The 18732-nt window shown below is 35.7% G+C and overlaps 1 protein-coding gene across 1 annotated transcript; it reads right to left on the bottom strand.

Annotated features, from left to right (window-relative positions):
• Positions 1 to 5878: 5878 nt before the first annotated feature.
• On the bottom strand, positions 5879 to 16293 carry Smp_021370 (putative beta-1,4-galactosyltransferase; the record flags this gene model as incomplete). The annotated part of the gene is made up of 7 exons (XM_018789070.1): positions 5879 to 6301; positions 7010 to 7175; positions 9830 to 10057; positions 11071 to 11258; positions 12323 to 12672; positions 14299 to 14344; positions 16246 to 16293. 6 exons carry the CDS (start codon positions 16291 to 16293, stop codon positions 7049 to 7051), a joined length of 987 nt encoding a protein of 328 aa, XP_018654550.1. The 3' UTR covers positions 5879 to 6301; positions 7010 to 7048.
• Positions 16294 to 18732: the final 2439 nt, after the last annotated feature.

The raw sequence follows: 18732 nt of genomic DNA, 5'->3' as shown, positions 1-18732 counted from the left end.
CTCCGGCTCGAGACTGGTAGGTCCTGGGTTCGAATCTCGCGAGAGCGGGTTCGTGGATGCGCACTGCTGAGGAGTCCCATAATAGGACGAAACGGCCGTCCAGTGCTTCCAGGTTTTCGATGGTGGTCTAGCCTCAATTGACTCGTGATCTTAACTATAAAAAAAAAACTTTCTTCTTATGTTTGGACTTTTTATGGGGATTTAGTTTGCAGACTATTATTTGCACGTATAAATTGATTATTGTATATTCACATGATGTAATTTCTAAAGGATATCCACTAGGTCATTTCATTTATTTATATTTTGAATTTGCTAATTTGTCTTCAATGTTTGTTTATAAGGGACTTACGGAAATAGTTTATTTTCCTGAATATTCATTGGTTAACCCTACTAGAGCAAGAACAACGAACGTACTAGAATAGAGTGAATCCATTTATTTCCGTGGTGTTTTCATTATGACTATTCAACAGTATAAGGTTTATTCCACCGTTCAGATCTTTTTATATGCAGAAGATCTCACTGAAAAATTTTTGTTAAGGAATACTAGTTGCATACTTATCTTCGAAGGTTTCATGACTAAACTATTCAGCTCAGAGAAGATAAAACCTTCAGAACCACCCTCGATATCTACAAATCTGTCATATCAAGGTTCCCTCACTAGTAACTCAAAAATAACTTCACTTATATACTTGAATATCATTCACAAATATACTATAATCGAAGTAAACGAACAATCAGATGGGGTAGCCAAGTATATATGGGTTAATTCAAAATTACACAGAGCTTTCATAAAATATATAAACCATACATTAAATACTTTATTTACACATCTTTCATCAATTGTCTTTTACAAACTTTACCGTTCCTTCATTCCTGTTGTCATCACAACTCCCCCTTGTTTACATTTTTGTTCTCTTAAATTCGATCTTCTCAACTTTCTAGTTCTAAACATTCCATTTCTGATTGGTGTTGCATACTGATTATAACGACATACATAAGTAGCATACACCACATAATGAAATGACCTCAAAAATGGCACTGTTTGAGCAGTTTGATTTATCTTTTAATTTAATGTCACAAATACTGAGAAATATGTTAACTTATATTCAAACTTGGCTCCGTAGCTGATTTGTCAAATCTTTGTTATTCATACAGGTTCGACAGAGATATATTACGTTTCTGTACATTTTCAGCTTGGCTAATAATCAACTACTGTCTTTTTATTGATATTACACATAGTTTTTTACTGTTTTATTTCTGCTAACTCAGTCAAACATTAATCAGTATAAAATGTAAGCACATCGAAATTTTAAACCATCTTTAAACTAAGATATTTTAGAAAAGACAAAATAGTGAAGACACAAAAATTAATGTTCTTTAAATGTTACTAGAAAATAGACACAAACGATATTTACAATCTAGAACAAATACTCATTCTAAAATAAAAGAGCAGAATTTAATGCAAATCATTTGTTAAAGTAATGTATTTGTTGGTTGAATTCATGAGTCGATTAAGGCTAGACCAACACAGAAAACCTGGAAGCACTGGACAATGGTGGACGGTGGCGCAATATCGTGGATTGGTTGAAGTTAGACAATAGCACCGTTGGATCCCGGCTAAGTGGCCTAGAGGTTAAGCGTTCGTACGCGAGACCGAAGGTCCTGGATCGTGTATGCACACTTCCGTGAAGTCCCATACTAGGATGAGTCTGCCGTCCAGTGCTTCCAACTGTTCAATGGTGGTCTAGCTTTGATCGACTAATGATTTAAACTGTGAAAATGAGAATTCTCAAGCTGATCATAATGTAAGTACCAGTGTTAAGATAAGTGTCTATTTTACTGAGGTCATATATATAATACCTCAGTAAAATGGACACATCTTAATACTGGTACTTATATTATGAAAAGTTTAGCAAAACCTACTTATGTATCGACTGATTCACTGTGAACTCAAATTATTAGACTGAAAAAGTAACAATCTCTAGACCATTTTTACTCGCGTTTCACTGTATTGATCTTATTTAGTCTATTTATATCATGCAAAACAGGGGTGATTTCAACCTAATAAATGGTCTGATTATAGACATACGGATCCATATGGACAGAAATATAGTGCGTGGTTATTTATACAAACTTTTAGTTTTATTTTGTAATCATTTGCAAAATTTAGGCTTCGTAGCAGAAAACCTTTCAGTTTTAATATTCAGAGTGACAGTTCAAAACTAATTGATGTGGGACAGGAGAACAGCCACATTGACGGTTAGTAAGAAAACTCTCTTCCTGAAACTACAATCCGATGAAGAGAGTTAATGACTTACTAAGGGATAGACTAATTAAGGCAATTAAGATGACGTTTAATCCAGCTAGCCTCGGTATATCGTTTTCCAGCTGACCTATGGTGACTTATCAACGACAGAATAAGTTACCTGTTCTTGCTACATCCATGTGTATTTGAGAATTCAGCTGCTCCTGAGGAGAAAGTCATATTGGGCACACAACCGGAAAAATGATTGGAAATAGTGAACACCTTACATGGTTAGACGGAAGTAATCCGATACGTAAACATTTGATTTTAACGGCGTGCTATTTCAGTGTCTATATTTTTCAAGCGACCGACCTTATTTCTAAAATGTTGACTGCCTCAAGCACTATCTCTGACTTCAAGTAAAGTGACCCTTTTGATGAGACATATTTTAGTTATCAGTATGGAAGCAGCTCTGATGGATGTAAGTAATGGTGGTGTGGATTTGTTGTCTGGAAAAGACTTCTTGACCTTAAGTATGCGGATGATATTATCTTACTGTGCGATAATGCCCAAGACATGCAATCCGCACTTAATCAGTTGGCAATCACTGTCCGCAAGTGCAGTATGTGCTTTGCACCTTCCAAGTGCAAAGTACTTCTACAAGACTGACAGGATTCTAATCCTGAACTCACCCTGAGTGGTGAGCAGATTGAAGTAGTCAAGAAGTTCGTGTATCTGGGTAGCTGAGTAAGTGTTGGTGGTGGCATGAGTGATGAGACCATTTCACGTATAATGAAAACCAGAACAGTTTACGCCAATCTGAGCCATCTTTTGCGCCTTCATGATGTTAGTATGGCTGTAAATGGTTGGATCTGCAACGCGTCCGTGAGAGCAGTTTTGCTCTATGCTTGTGAAACCTCGACTCTCCGAGTTGAGGATGTTGGATGACTCAGTGTTTGGCCACCATCGTCTCCGAAGGATTGCTGATATCCAGTGACAACCCCATGTTAGTAATGCAGAGGTTCGGCATCGTGTGTTCGGGAGCGGAGACGATAATTCAATTAGTTTCACTATCTTGAAACATTGACTTCGATGGCTTGGACATGTTTTACGAATGTCGTCCCAGAAAATACCTCGTTGTGCATTTTTTACCGACTCTGGAACTGGTTGGAAAAAGCGGAGAGGTGGTCAGTGTATGACATGGTGTCGTGGTATGGAAGAAAGTTGCAAAGGGCTTGCTCCTGTTGGTCCTTCACGACTCCCTGGTTGGGGTCCTAGAGATGGTGCAACACAGTGGCTAGGGACGTTATCAGATATGGCTCAGAATAGAAGCCAGTGGCGATCCTGCTGTAACTTTCTTCATAAAAAGCGACTATAACTTCCTTAACTGAGAGTTCTTCTGGCTGTACAGTTCTATTTCCCCCATTATTACACTAACATACACTAATCTGTGGTTGTTATTATTCCTTTCTTTTTTTTCTTATATGCATCTTACTCCTTTTTCTCTTCCCATTCTCATTGTTTTGTGTGGGGCATATATATCTGGTGCCCCCTTGTACCAATATTTGTTTCAATAAATTAAACAATAAATTATTATCCGTACAGTGTTGTGGAGATTGAGTTTAGATTGATATCATGAATGGATCAATGTTAGACCACCTTCATGTCAGTTTGTTAGACGGATTTCGATAAATATCAAATAACCTATGACGTTCAAAAATCTGTTATCAGGACTTCAGTGAAGAATAGCTTAGTCCACAAAGACAACCATAAACACTGAAATACCAAGAGTTTGATTTAATAAACACCTAATCAATTTTTTAAAATTAATAATACAAAAAGCTACTTCTCATTTTAGGAAATAACATTAGTTACGTCATTATTAGTATGTCATAAAAGTCTGGGAAATTGGAGTGATGATCAACAAAGGTTTGAATAAGTGGTTAGGTGTCTTTACTTGATTTAAATGTCACACTGTTGATAGCAGTACTGATGTCACATCTAAAGATGATAGAAATCCTAAACGAGAAAGCAATAGGAAAGAAAAGTGTAACAATCTCACCTGTGCTCACCAGTCACAAGTTGAATCATCATTATCAGTACTCTGTTACGCACCAAAACATATTGAATTTAATGTGCTCGTGTACTATGCTTATAATTGAATGCAAGTTTACCATAAGTTCTTCCATAATCTCATTAATGTACTACAGAACTTATTCAAATAGCTGTAAACGAAATCTGACTCGTATTTCATGATGCTTTTATAAGGCTCAGCATTATGAAATATGGCCTAATCATTACTTCGGTAGAGTTTTTTTCTCTGAGCTGGATGGTTTAGTTGTGGAACTTTCATGATTTTCCATATATGTGGAGAAATCCGAACACTTGACTTCTACTTAAAGTTTGTGCTGATGATGTCGTTCAGAAGAAAAATGAAAGCTCCACGACCAAGCCATCTAGCTCAAAGAACAAAACGTCATCAAAATCACACATCTGCGCCACAAATTTTCACCATCTTGTCATTACTGTCAGTCATAGTACACTGATCGATAAAGTGCAAATTATCCACTGATTATCATGGTGACATGTCATGATAAGTTAGACCTGGTTAACTTGATAGTAACCTAATATAAACAGTAGTAGAATAGCTAGTCAAGTTATGACTGAAATCAAGCGAAATTATAGATAAATACTGAATATTTTTAATGCTCAATTAAGATACAATAATTATTACTTCTCGAATATTTTCATTTCATTAGATGTGATTAAACAGTTTCTATAATACAACTCTCTGAGGTTAAGCGCTTGCGCGCAAGACTGATAGGTCCTGGGTTCGAATATCGCGAGGCGGGGTCGTGGATGAGCACTGCTGAGGAGTCCCACAATAAGACAAAACGGCCGTCCAGTGCTTCTAGGTTTTCGATGGTGATCTAGCTTCACTTGACTCATGAATAAAACTATAAAATTACTAGAATCTCTACAAAACCCCTTCTGATAACTCTCAGATATTATACATATATCATTATTTTTATTATTCTTATGTATTTGTATGGATACTTATACGGTGGTTTTGCTAGTAATTGCTAAGGTTAGTTAACCCATTTACCTGCGATAAGATAATACATGATAAAAATACGCTATTCGCACTGAAGAAAGCCTGACATTGTTATATTTTATGTTAAGCGTATTAGATAGAGTTGAATTTGAGTTAATTTTGAGCAAGAACCATATCTTAGGAAGTTAAGTGAACATTTATACGAGTCTGTAATTTGAACCTGTGTGGAAGAAGCAAGGGTCTTGAGTAAATTCACATCCCAACTGCAAGATAACTTATTTTAAACGACGAACTAATATTAAAGACCATCAATCTTGTTCAGATTTCTTCCTAAATTCAACGTTGATATTTTTAAACATCAGAAATATTGAATACTGATTGTTTGCAATAAATTAACAAGTTTATGCTCAGTGATATTACTATCAACTGACTTACATTTGACCAATTGGTTTTTCAATGTTTTCGATCAAATCGCCAATTACAAGTTTTGACTGGTTAAGTTGATAATATGAATCTATCAAAGAAAAATTCCACTACTACACATGTAACAGAAACAAATTTATGAAGCATTTAGTTTTATCTGACAATCGAATTTATTTTTTAAAACTATCATGGGAAAAGATCTTTTCGCAATGTTCCTGTTGCTATGGCATACAATTAAAATCTTTAAAATTGAACAGTAAATACTTTTTTATCAATGGAACTAACAATAAATTATAAACGTAAACAATTACAACATACTTTTTTTAACTAAGCAGCATTTACAGGTTGTCGAATTTGTCTAAAGAAATTATAAATCCAGAAATTAGGCGTGGAAAAAAAAAACATTTTGTGTAAAATATACAAAATGTGGAATAAACATAAACGTAACAGAAAAAATAGTTGGTAAATATTATGGAAACTGAACAAAATGAAAGTGCCAGTAGGAAAGGTCATTGAGTAGAAAAATTATAGGGAATTTCGTGGACGATGTGATCTTCGTATACGGAGTAATCTGTGACCTAAATGACGAAAAATATTGGGAAAAAGTACGAGGCTTTAATTAAATGTGTGAGTAGTTTAAGAAACAAAAACAAAATCAGCTACTTAACCTGAAGAAAGAGTTTAGTCCATGCTTAAATATCAAATGAAAAGGAACTTCGAATGGACTGTTCAACGACATCTTACTACAGAATAAGTAAAATTCTAAAAAAATAATTAACACAATATAATAGTAAGACTCTGAATTTGTTGGTAAAGTTACAGTCGTAAAGTGAGAAGCTCAGAACCAAACCAAAGCACATTATATCCAACATTTAAAGCTGGAATTACAAAATTCTGGGCCAAAAACATCAAAACCAAACAACCCCTTCTACATACATACGAAAAGTGTTTTTCAATCAAGAAACAGTTAACTGAGGACAACATAAATCTCTAAAATTAGAAACTTAGATTTCAGAAAAACTAACCATACTTATGAAAAGTCAGAGATTATTCGCAAACAGACAGAATAACTTAGTGGTCAGTACACTTAATATCAACAACGAGAACACTCAAACCCTTACACACGTACACCTTTACTGCGCACTAAAAATCATCCAAAGTAAAAATATAGGTTTAAGATTTTGGTTATCTTAACAAATGTATTGAGCATTTTTCGAGTTAAAATTATGATGACTAGTTTAGTTTAATATTAGATTGTAGATAAGATCTAAAAGAATTTAACTTACAAAACAAATAATCAGAATGTGCTAAATCTTCTCACCCACTTATGGACTAATCGACACCCAATAAAACAGGCCATTGTAAGCAGGGTAGGACTCCAGTAGCGTATAATTCGCATTCCAATAACCATCTGTTTTAAAGCGACTTGATGCATTCTTCAGAAGTTCGTTACTGTGTAAAGAAAAATACACAAGGACACATAAAAAACAATAGAGAAAATACCCTATGACTGCAGTTACAAAGATCACGATACTCCTAGAAAAGTACTCCGAATAGGTTAAATCAAAAATTGGTGGTTTAAGCACATGTTTTTAGAGAAGGTATTACTTATTAAAGCTTCAGTAGGTGGGCAATGTGACTAACATACGGTAGTTGTGGTGCAAAGATGGTACGTAATCATTAAAATGGATACGTATTTGTCAAAGTTCAAGCTTTACACAACAAATCTACTTTGCAGGGCCAATAGCTGAGTGCATACAATTCATAAAGTCAGTCATTAGGTTCGATTTTATGAACGTTTATGAAACAGTATGTGAAACACCTCGTAACAATTACAATAAACACCGTTCGTGGATTGAAAACAGATTTTCCAGATTGTTGCCTGATTAAAATTGTATGTGTGACTTGTTTGTGTATTACCAAGGCTGGTTTACTTAGTTTTTACGCAATTAGTTGAAATTGTTCACAATCATATTCTAATAGACCTCCATAAAATAAATATTTATTTGATGTGATGATATTAAAATCCCAAATAATAAGACAAGGTACTACGCAGTTAAAAGAAGTAATAAATCAGGCAATGAACATTAAATGCTTAAAAGGGAGAGATTTATTTTACAAAAACCTGCTTTCATTTTGTAAACTTACTACCTATTTAGTAATTTAGCTTGTAATCCAATGAAGTGACAGGAAGAAATATACATTTCTAGATTTAGGCAAAGGTGCAATACTTTATAGCTAACAGGGGTAAGCATCTATTCAGCATATACAGGCACAGTCCAGTGAACTTATTATCTGGTTACATGAAATCTTTTTAGAAGTATTTAACGTATGGGTACCAGAAAAATTAGGTAATAATTTAATGTTTATTACTTTTAAAAACCTAGCAGTAGAATAAGTGAGATAACGTGTAGAGACAAAGAGTTCACTTCTCTTTTCACAATGTTTTTTTGTTAATTTAAAACATATCGTTGAGAATTGTAGTTAGTAACTAAAACAACTGCATATCAGTACTCGCTAGGCTATCCCCTTAAGCCACAGGTGTTTCAGTATAGACATGAAAGGTGCTTTCTAAATGGAGAATGGAAGTAGTTTTCATGACGAATTTCTATATTTGATTACATTTCATTTTGCTAGAAAACATACTGTTTTTAGAGAATCCGTCCACTGGAACCTTGTGTAGTGATCCTATTGTATGCAGCGACTGAGTTTCAAAAAAGTTCTGTTGACATACTTGTTCTTTAATTCGATCAAATATAATGTGCACAGAATTCATCCATTTCATTCCACTAGTTGATGAGTCCAGTGACGCCTGAGATTACAAGCACGTTTACAAATTTGAAAGCATATATAATTATATCTACCCAGCTTATCAGTAAGTCAACAATAATAACAAAAACCGTAAAACCAATGAATATCACCAAGTGTAAAACATAAATGGAAACTATTTATTTGCACAAAACTGTTGGACATTTCATTTTTCTACATCAGCATGAGGATTTAGACAATCGAATAAGACCCTTGAAGTCTGAGTATTCCATCAAAAAAGGATGTTTCCACAAGAATAGAATGAAAGAGGTAAAAATGTAATTTTGAAATTTACAACGAATATTCTATGTTGGACCCCTACAATATTACACAGCGAATGGTCCAGCTTATGAATATTAGGTTTGTTTCAATTTTTCCATACCGTTACTTCACAATGATATAATGAACGGCATGAACCAGTTGCGAAAATAAGACTCTTTACAAGTTACCAATTTCATTCTATTTAAAATACCCTACATAATAAACCAGAATAAACGATCACTAGCTACAATCAAACGAATCAGTTAATAACCAATGAGAATCCACAAAATCCATTGCCGAAAACACGAAAACGATAAAATTAATGGGTTGTAATCACCAATTATACAGAGGTAAGTGTACCGAAGAACATTTGTCATTCAAGTTGATCATATTTGACCACTTTTATCGAAATTCCATGGCAGAAACACTAAATACTTCTCTGAATCTTTACAATAACCAACGTACTAAGTTGTTAGCACCCAACATTAGCATTTAAAACATGTAGTTTGTAATTTTGTGGGACGAATAATCAGATGATATCAGGCTTTCGAGCAGGGTATTGTCAATATAAAGTTCTGTAATAATAATAATCCAGGTATTAATCCAAATGACAAATGGACCTGATATTGAGAAGATATATGGTCTTTTCGAAATGACTTATGGGGCCAGTTAGTAGGTCGCATATCTGGGGAGCAGTTACTAAATATAATCGGTCATTGTCAGCTACAATCTATCAATGGTCTGGAATACTTAGTTGGTCGATCTACAAACACCACCATTTATGTATGGAAACGGGCACGCAAAGAAATAAAATAGACTGGATTTTATATAAAAATGGTAGATATTGGATGATAAATTTAATTACCTGTGAATACTCATTTGGAACTGATGTTACTATCAATACTGTGTGATACTCACAAATAAATCGGGTTATCAGACCTAATAGATTATTTTAAATATCTTAGATGAAAAACAACAATGAGCAAGTGTATATTACAAACACAAATTCTTAAGTATGAGGATCGGGAAAGACATACCGTTTAGGATTGTCCGGATTATCTGGATCTTTCTTATGACTAATCATTTTGTAACGAGAGATTTCTTCAGGGTAACGCACAATGCTGTAATTATGATAAACTACTCTAGCGTATAAATCGTCATCTTCTCCACCCCATCCAAAATAAATATTTGAAAACCCACCAACCTTTACAAACTGTTCCTTGGTGAACGCCACAGCTCCGCCAAAAATATTAAGATAAGGAAGACTAAAAAAATGTAAATAAAGTTATCTGGCAAAATTGTTGGGGAGATTTATTGAGAAGACAACAAAAAACACACAAAGAAACATGCTTGATTCTTATTTGTCATGAAAAGGCATCCGCCTAGCCAAAAACTAGATATATTCCAGTTACCCCTAAACTAAGATAGTAGTAAAATGGGTCACAGTTTTCTAAACTCTTGGAAATTATAAGTTTCAGGATTTCAGCGGAAGAATCTTGTTTACAGAATGGGAAAAGACCCTACAACTTTGATTCAGTTTTCCGGGACGACAGTTGTCTACCATAATGCAGTTACTTCGAAGTAATAGAGCAGTTTATATAACCACTAAAACTGATACCGCATTGATAAGGTAACATGGTGCATGGATAAATCTATGTATGGAATTTAAGTTGTTGTTGTATACCATAGTAAATCCAGCAGTAGACTGTCTGGTCCTCATGTTTTTTAAGGAATATACGTGTTTCAACTTATTAAATAAATTTACACTTCGCTTTTAAGGAATCACTACTTTTATGCTTGTTTGTACCATCATTTTATTACATGCTGGATGGTCCTTATTGATAGACTACTACTTACGCTGAAATAATAGTCTACAGAACTCAAGTGTGAATCTGAGTTGAAGTATGGCGATCTATTTCGGACTGTCCACGAATGCATTTACCTATTGACTTCGGTAACACAATATCTAACTCATAGCTGAAATACAGATGGTGGGTGGACTACATTCTAGTTAGATTCTTAAATAAGTGGGTTCCAACAATTCACGGCAACGAGATAGAAAGCTGATAATTCCTTGAGCGAAGTCTAACAATGTAAAAGTTATATAAATAAAAAGTTTATTTAGAAGTCCGTTAGACATATAAACAGTCCTAATTCACAGGATATGACTTCCTAGACTAAAGTATTGAATCAACTATCTCATTTATCGGAGAAGAATGTTACCAAATGGACAAATTCAATAATTTAAAAGTCTAGGAGTTCAAATATAGGCACTGACCGGTAGTTAAACTTGTCCACAGCAACAGATAGGTGTCTCGGTTGGTCGCCACAACGATATGAATTTCGATCGTCTTCAGGCAATAAATCCACATCATGAAATATGAAGCAATCGAAATTCGTAACCCGCTTCGATTCGATAAACCCAACATTTAGAAGGAGGGCGCGATTGAAATGAGTTTTACCAGCCTAAACATGTATTTATAAGTAGAAAATGGCGACTTTAAGAGTACTACAACCCTGGTTATTTCATGATTAATCTCCATAATAGAATCACACATGTAAACAGCCTTGAGTGAAAAATGGTAAAGTCCTCATGGTTACTTCGTTTTAACACCTAAAAACGTCTATTGAGAGTGAGGTGAACCATACATAAAGAAACTCCATTGTTATTTGAGCGCTAAATAAGTAAGGAAGATGCTGATGATTCATATACTGCTACGACACTGCTGGTAAGAAGTTGATTTTATGGCAATCTATAGTCATTCATGTCAAACAAATGACCTAGTATATGATATCAGAACTCTGCTTTCAGGAACAATGTACTATTTTAGTGCATGTTTCGTAAATACCAAGGACGACGATCAATATAATTAACTTATTTACACAGTTTGAGGTTAGTAAAAGTAATATACTACTATCCCTATTAACAACCACAGAACACAATATCTTTACGGGAAAAAACTACAATCTTGCAGGAACAGAAAATGGACCGTAACGCAAGAAAAAGAACATAAGATGAGAATTTACCAAACACAACACAGAAACATCCTTGTTACCGAAACCTTAAATATGGGTGTTAAGAATGATCATCTTGCCTTTCCTCATCAATTTTGCTGTACATTTAACGAAACTATGATCCAACCGATGTCAAAACCCACTTTTGGAGCAAGAAGCATAAATTGGTAGTTACTCTTGAGTGTTAACCATTGCGTAGCAAGTGTAATCCCTGCTCCAACTACTTTGGTCAAGCCAACTGGGTATTATCATTAAACCTGACAGAAATGTCTTCGAGTACAAGGAAATGAACCCAAATATCATGAATAACATCGGATAGATTTTGTAAATGCACTTAAAATATGTAGCATACACATTAACCGTGACTTTTAGTGTAGAGTTCCAACTTGAGACAATATATGCGCTAAATGACTCAAAATTACATTACCATGACAAGAATGGTTGAAAAATATAGTTGAAAGTTCTGAATAGGGTTGAAAAGAAAACTGAAACCATATCTAAAAATAATAACTAACTTGATTTATAATGAAAATGGTATACGTAAGCAGTTGTTTACGTAGAAAAGCATGCATATGTCCTAAAAACATACGCAAATGAATATCACGATTTCGGTACGGGACAATAACAGCCAGATTTTCAGTTGGATCACAGACAATTGGACGCCACAATCCGACGTATTTCTTCAATGAATCAGTGTAATTGTGGGAATTAATAGATTCATTGTGAATCACGACAGGATTTAAACTGGGATATGAATAGTTGCCACCTTTTGAAAGGATAACTTTACGTTGAGGGGATGATGATGCATATTTCTCGACTAAGGAATCCCAAGTAGGTACATTAGTCTCGATTTTTAAACGCCCAACTAGTGATAACAAAAGGATGGATTGTTGGGAATCATGAAAAAAGCTGAGGTGACAAACAAATTAAAACAAAAACGTGACAAAATAAACACTTATTCTTTGTTAAATAACAGGGAACAGCAATACTACCACTCAGGGAGAGAACAACGGGATATTTTAAATAAGCAATAAGATAAATCAAATTCAGCAAGTAGTAGATAAATATTAACGATTTTTGGACACCTCACAGCTCCGGCTGAAACTCAGACAATTATCAAATCCAACAGCGAGATCACATTGGGAGTATGCGATGTATAACAATACAAGACACCAGATATGTATTTGAGTTGATAGACCTAACACAAATCACTCCCAACTGAGTGCTGAAAATATGGAGGGAAACGATTAAAACCGATAGTTAAAGCACACAAGAAATTAATAGGATATTCTCTTCATTTTAAAGGATATTACATCTGGTACCAAAGCTACTAGTTTGACCAAGTGACTAAAAGACAGGCACAACGTAGAAACTTGGGAAAGTCTAACGGCTTGATGTACCATGTACATAGACATGACAGAAAAGAAATCGATAGATAATAAAGTTAATCGATGAAGACTAATAATCTGACTCTAATATCTGTGAGGCGTTTCTTTCTCTCTAAATGCTGCTCCATGACTAGTCTCCTTCAAATTCTCAACTAATGATAAGGAATGAAGTAACTGGGCACGTCAGCCATTGGACTTATCATATGAGATTCATCAGCCTCGGTGGGTTGGTGTCTGACGAAATCTCAGAACGGATTCAGAGAGCTCCATTGGTTATTACCACTTGATCCATAGACGAGATGTTCGTTTATCAACCAAAGGGTGAAGATACTGTGCAGCAGTCCGCTCAATTTTACTTCATATCTGTGAAATGCGGCTTTTGAAATAGATGGTGTCAGTAGGTTACCAGTATTTAATCGTACATGCCTTCGAAGCATTTCTCGTGTATGTTTTGACCACCGGAGTGAATGATGCTGAGGTGAGACACAAAGTACCAAGCAAGGTGGCAAGTTGGTCAACTAGCTTGTAAATATTCATCGACTGGGATAGTTGGAACGTGTATTATGTATGATCAACCACCTTCTGTCACCATTTTGATGATAATTAATGTAGGGGTAGTTTGGAAGAAAGCTAGGGGCTGAGATTGAAGTGTGGAGTCGGTCCACGAAGACATCGACTAGTGAACTGAATTTTATAGGTAAGTGCAGCCTACCTGACCAGGGTACACGTGATTATCATAATTAATTGTTAGAGAATCGAGTCCTATCTTTTATGCCCAACCCTTTCTATTAACACTAATATTGTTACTATTTATACTATAGCACATTGACGTGCTGATGTAGTGGCAACTTCAACCGATGTGCTCATGTACCAAGTTTTACGTTCTGTATGACTGATGAACTGATATGTTTGAACTGATCTTAGAACTAATTAATCACAGCCGTAGTATATGGAGTTTCAAGCTTTCTAACAATGTAGTCAAGGGAAGTCAACAAGCTTTAGCTATGATTTGAATACAAAAATTCCAAACTTTTCTTACTAATCAAGAGCATGGTAAATTTGGTGTAAAATAAAATATGAGGAAAATTAGGGATCAAACTTACTAGCGTGAGGATTTTCTCTTGGGCATTCTTGTTGTTGTGAAACAACCTAAAACGTATAGAAACCCAGTATAAAGATTTAGAACTCATTGGGAATTTGAACTGGGGCACTTTGTCAGCACTAACAAAATAACAGTTTCAAGTTTAGTAAACCTTATGTGACAGATAATTGTAAACACTTGTGCGAAAACTAAAACCTGGTGATTAACTGCCTCAAACATGTTGTTAATACATAAACATTACTACAACACACATTAAAACCAATCTACATTCATAGCTTCTATTGTATAAAAGTTTACCGACCTAATTGATACAATTTTATGAAGTTTATATTACAGATATTTTAAGTTAGAAAGCAAATTTAGAAACACCGATACTTACAAAATTTCCAAAAACTGTCACATTATATGGGAGTTTACGCAAAAAATTCGGGATATTTTGAGAACGGGAGATATGTACATATAAAAATATTGATCCCAGCAAGAATAAGAAAATTGAACAACCGAAGCAAATTCGTTGTGATATAAAAGTTTGCATCATTCTGAGGTACAAAGTTACTCCATTACCACTACTGGCTTGTGACTTCTTCACTAAAGATTCTGCGCCGCTTTTATTCAAAATGAGATTTTGTTTTTGGTTCACAATGGAAATTCTCAAAAAAATAAGGAATAATAAAAATGCAAGAAAAAACAGTAGTATAATATATAAAATAAGGTAACGCGACCGGAGTTAACACAAAAGCTCGTTTATGTGTTCTGGCTAGCCAAAATAAGAAAAACATAGTTGGCAACGGTATGCCATTAATACTACCTAGCTGGGGACGAGAAAACAGAAAATATTGGCCTTTATATTAACTACTCACTGATCAGACGAGTGGCTTTCGTTACGCTGATCTAACTGAATCATTACTTCAGTAAACGATTCAACCTAATAAATGAAGAGAGCATGGCATATTTACTGATCCACGACAGGCAATAAACAATGAGGAAATAAAGATTAGATTTGTCAGGGTTATGTGGTATGAACGTAAAGAATGATTAGCTTTGAGACTGCGTATTTATCTGAATACCTAAACTGTCATAATATCCCACATGACAAGAATCAGATGCAGAAAAACATTCTACAATCTTTTTCCAAGAGAGAATAACTCATCTAGTGAGACATGCAAAAAAAGAGGACATAAAGCCTGATACAACATATCATCAATCGGATTCTTATTACACCCAAAGCTATACATAGTTTGTCATGTGGATCACACAAGAAAACCCACACTCCACCACACAGGACATTTAAAAACAAAACAGGGGAGATATTCTAATTACTGTGATTGGACTGTAATAAGTTTTCGCAGCTGAGTAGACGAAAGATATCCTGGTTACCAAGGTCAACTTGGGTTTTCCACGTACTGACTCAATATCGCTCAAAATAAATAACACAAACACTAATTAGCACGTAAAAATAGCATAGAATGACGCAGTCTACATGATGATGCTAAGGTTAACACATATCAAGTAGTCACAATAGTCTCGGTGTCTAAAACCGATTGAGCCACCGACAACCAAGGAGAATAAGAATTGACTGAAGCACAAACACGTGAGAACGACTAAAATGCTAAGAGAATTTCCAAAGCCCATAAGTAGTTTTTTTACTCTAGCACTGTCTAGCCCATTTTTTCACTTTTGGTACTGGAAATATTTTGGCTCAAAGTTTATCACCAAAATCCAATTTGTCGGGTAGCTATAGTTGATAGTAGGATTTTGACAGAATTTAACTCAAATCATAGTTCCACAGACAGGAGTTACAAATCAGACGTAATTAAAAGTGGAAATCATTGATTATTTAAACCTACACTTACCTTTTCTTAGCAAATGTACATCCGCAGTAACGGAGAAAAATCTCAACCTCAAATACTTAAATCCATAGCAAGGACAACCAACACTCAATACTCACTGTACGTACGATAGTCCAATGTCTCTCGACAGCTCCCTTCAAAATCATCTATTGATATCATAGGATGCCACCATTTCATCAACCACACTTGATAAGTTGGGCTCAGAGGTTTATTTGGCATCGCCACAAGTGAATACATCCTGTGTAGAGGCCAGACATATTGTAACGTAAACAAAATGACACGATGCAAACGATATTTAATGAAGAATTATTGATTGAATAATTGGCTGGATCAACACCCTCTATTGGGCAGTTGTGACTAGTGAGCGTTTAAATGAGCTGAGGATTTGTTCGTATCTCGTAGGCGGATTTACTCCAATGGCAATTTCAGTCAACTGCCCGAGTTACTCATTATTTTTCTTGTAAGCCTACAACAAAAGCCTTACAGTCTCATAATACGCACGAGACGAAAGCAATGGATTTAGTACCAAATCAAACGACTCTAGTACTAGAGAACAAAATGCACGTGAAATAATATCAGTACTAAAAAATAAACAGTCTGCTGAGCCAAAAACTCAACCATTTGAAAAGTGTCGTCCAGGCTAATCGTTTTGTCAGCCACCGTCATACATGCATGCTAGGCACGCCCCTCCTCTCTAAAGAAGAGTCAAAGGAGCTAAAATCATCGGGACGGAAAATAAAATATTATTGCGCATGAATGCCGAATGCTACATACGTCAGCGAAAAATAATTGTATACCACGCAAAGAAATACTAGCAGTCGTTTACTTTGTGAGATACTTCCGGCATTACTTATTAGGATGTAATTTTCTTATTGGAACCGATCATAAAACATTATTATGGTCACAGAAACTCGGAAATCTCGGAGGGGAGGCAAATTGCTTGATGGCAAGAGAGCTTACAAAAATCTGACTACGAATGCATCCTTCGGTATGGTAAACAGAATCAAAACGGGGACGATTTATAACGCAGAACAGCCACACCCTATGGAAACTGTCCTTCGTGCATTACACTAGAAATAAATATAATAGTGCTGAGAATTATGGGAGTTACTGAACAAGATCATATCCAGGCAACAGGTTCGGGAACACTTTGAAAATCCAGGGTTCTCGGTCATCTTCAGAAGAAACTCAAGATGTGAGTTGGAAAGGTAGATGTCTTAGTTCCATGTGGAAACTCCCTATGATAATAGATGGTGCGCTATATTTGTGCCATGAACCACACTATTCGAGACCATTATTACCTTCACAGTCTACTGTTGGTGTTGTCTTGGACAAAGTTTATGAAGACTCGTGGAATGGAGGCCAAAATAAAATGATGGGAGACGTGGAACGTAGATGTTGGTGTCCGAAACAACAAGAATATACACGAAACTATGCCAGAGCTTGCAAGACTTGTCAACTTGTTGAGAACCCAACAGACAACGCGAAGACACCCACAGTGAATAGGAAACCAGGTTGCTGAAACGGGATAGTGGGGATTGACATTAGTGAGCCATTTAGGGAAATCAACAGGGGAAATACACATATTTAAGCAATGTCTGGTCACTCATGAAGTGGTGTAGAGCCATTCCTCTGAGAAGTATGGGTCCTTAAACTAACTAAGGCGGTAATTGAAATTTCGGTCCCTCGCTGGTGTGCCCCAGTTCAGTTACCTTTGGATAGAGGTAATAACTTTGAAAGCATGCCCTTTAACGTGTTGCGTCAATTGTTGAGAATTTACAAAACGCCAAAAACTGTTCGACGTTCAGAAGTCGAGGGGCTTATCGAGGAGGGTTGAGCATGGGGTTAGCGACCCAACCCGTAGAAAAACTAACCCGCTAAAAAAAATGCTAACCAGAAAAAATACTTCAAACCATTTAAACTCTGCCCTGGGAGTTCAAGGAATAATTATGTCACCTCAAGATGAAGTCGGAAGTCACGAGGCCGATGGTACTTCTAACAACCAGAGAAACACTCTTTATGAGACGTCCGAACAATGTGGGGGACCGGGAAGACCAGTCAAATGGCAATCGAAATGAGGAGATACAAATTGGCGGTGCTCGGAATCAGCGAAACCCATTGGACACAAGCTGGAAAACAAAGGCTGGATACGCGAGAGATGCTGCTATACTATGATCACAAATAAAAAAATGCTCCACACACTCGGGGAGTTGCTCTGATGCTGTCCAGAGAAGCACGAAATGCACTTGTAGGATTGGAATCCTACGGATCCAGAATTATGAAAGCATAATTCAAAACAAAGGAGGGGATCACAATGAATGTTATCCAATGTTATGCACCCACCAATGATAGCAACGACGACGATAAAGATTGGTACTATGATAGGCTGCAGTCAATCATGGGGAAGTGCCCAAGAATGGACCTGACCATCCTGATGGGAGATCTAAACTCCAAAGTCGGAGTGTACAACACAGGATGTGACGATATCATGGGAGGACATGGACTAGGAGAAAAAATGAAAATGGGGAGAGATTTGCAAATATATATGCATTCGACAAATTGGTTATAGGTGGCACAATATTCCC

The sequence above is a fragment of the Schistosoma mansoni genome, chromosome W (genome assembly GCF_000237925.1).
Source record: "Schistosoma mansoni strain Puerto Rico chromosome W, complete genome".
NCBI classification, from domain to species: domain Eukaryota; kingdom Metazoa; phylum Platyhelminthes; class Trematoda; order Strigeidida; family Schistosomatidae; genus Schistosoma; species Schistosoma mansoni.
Note: the sequence above shows the minus strand (reverse complement) of the source record. Positions and strands in the feature narration are given on the sequence as shown.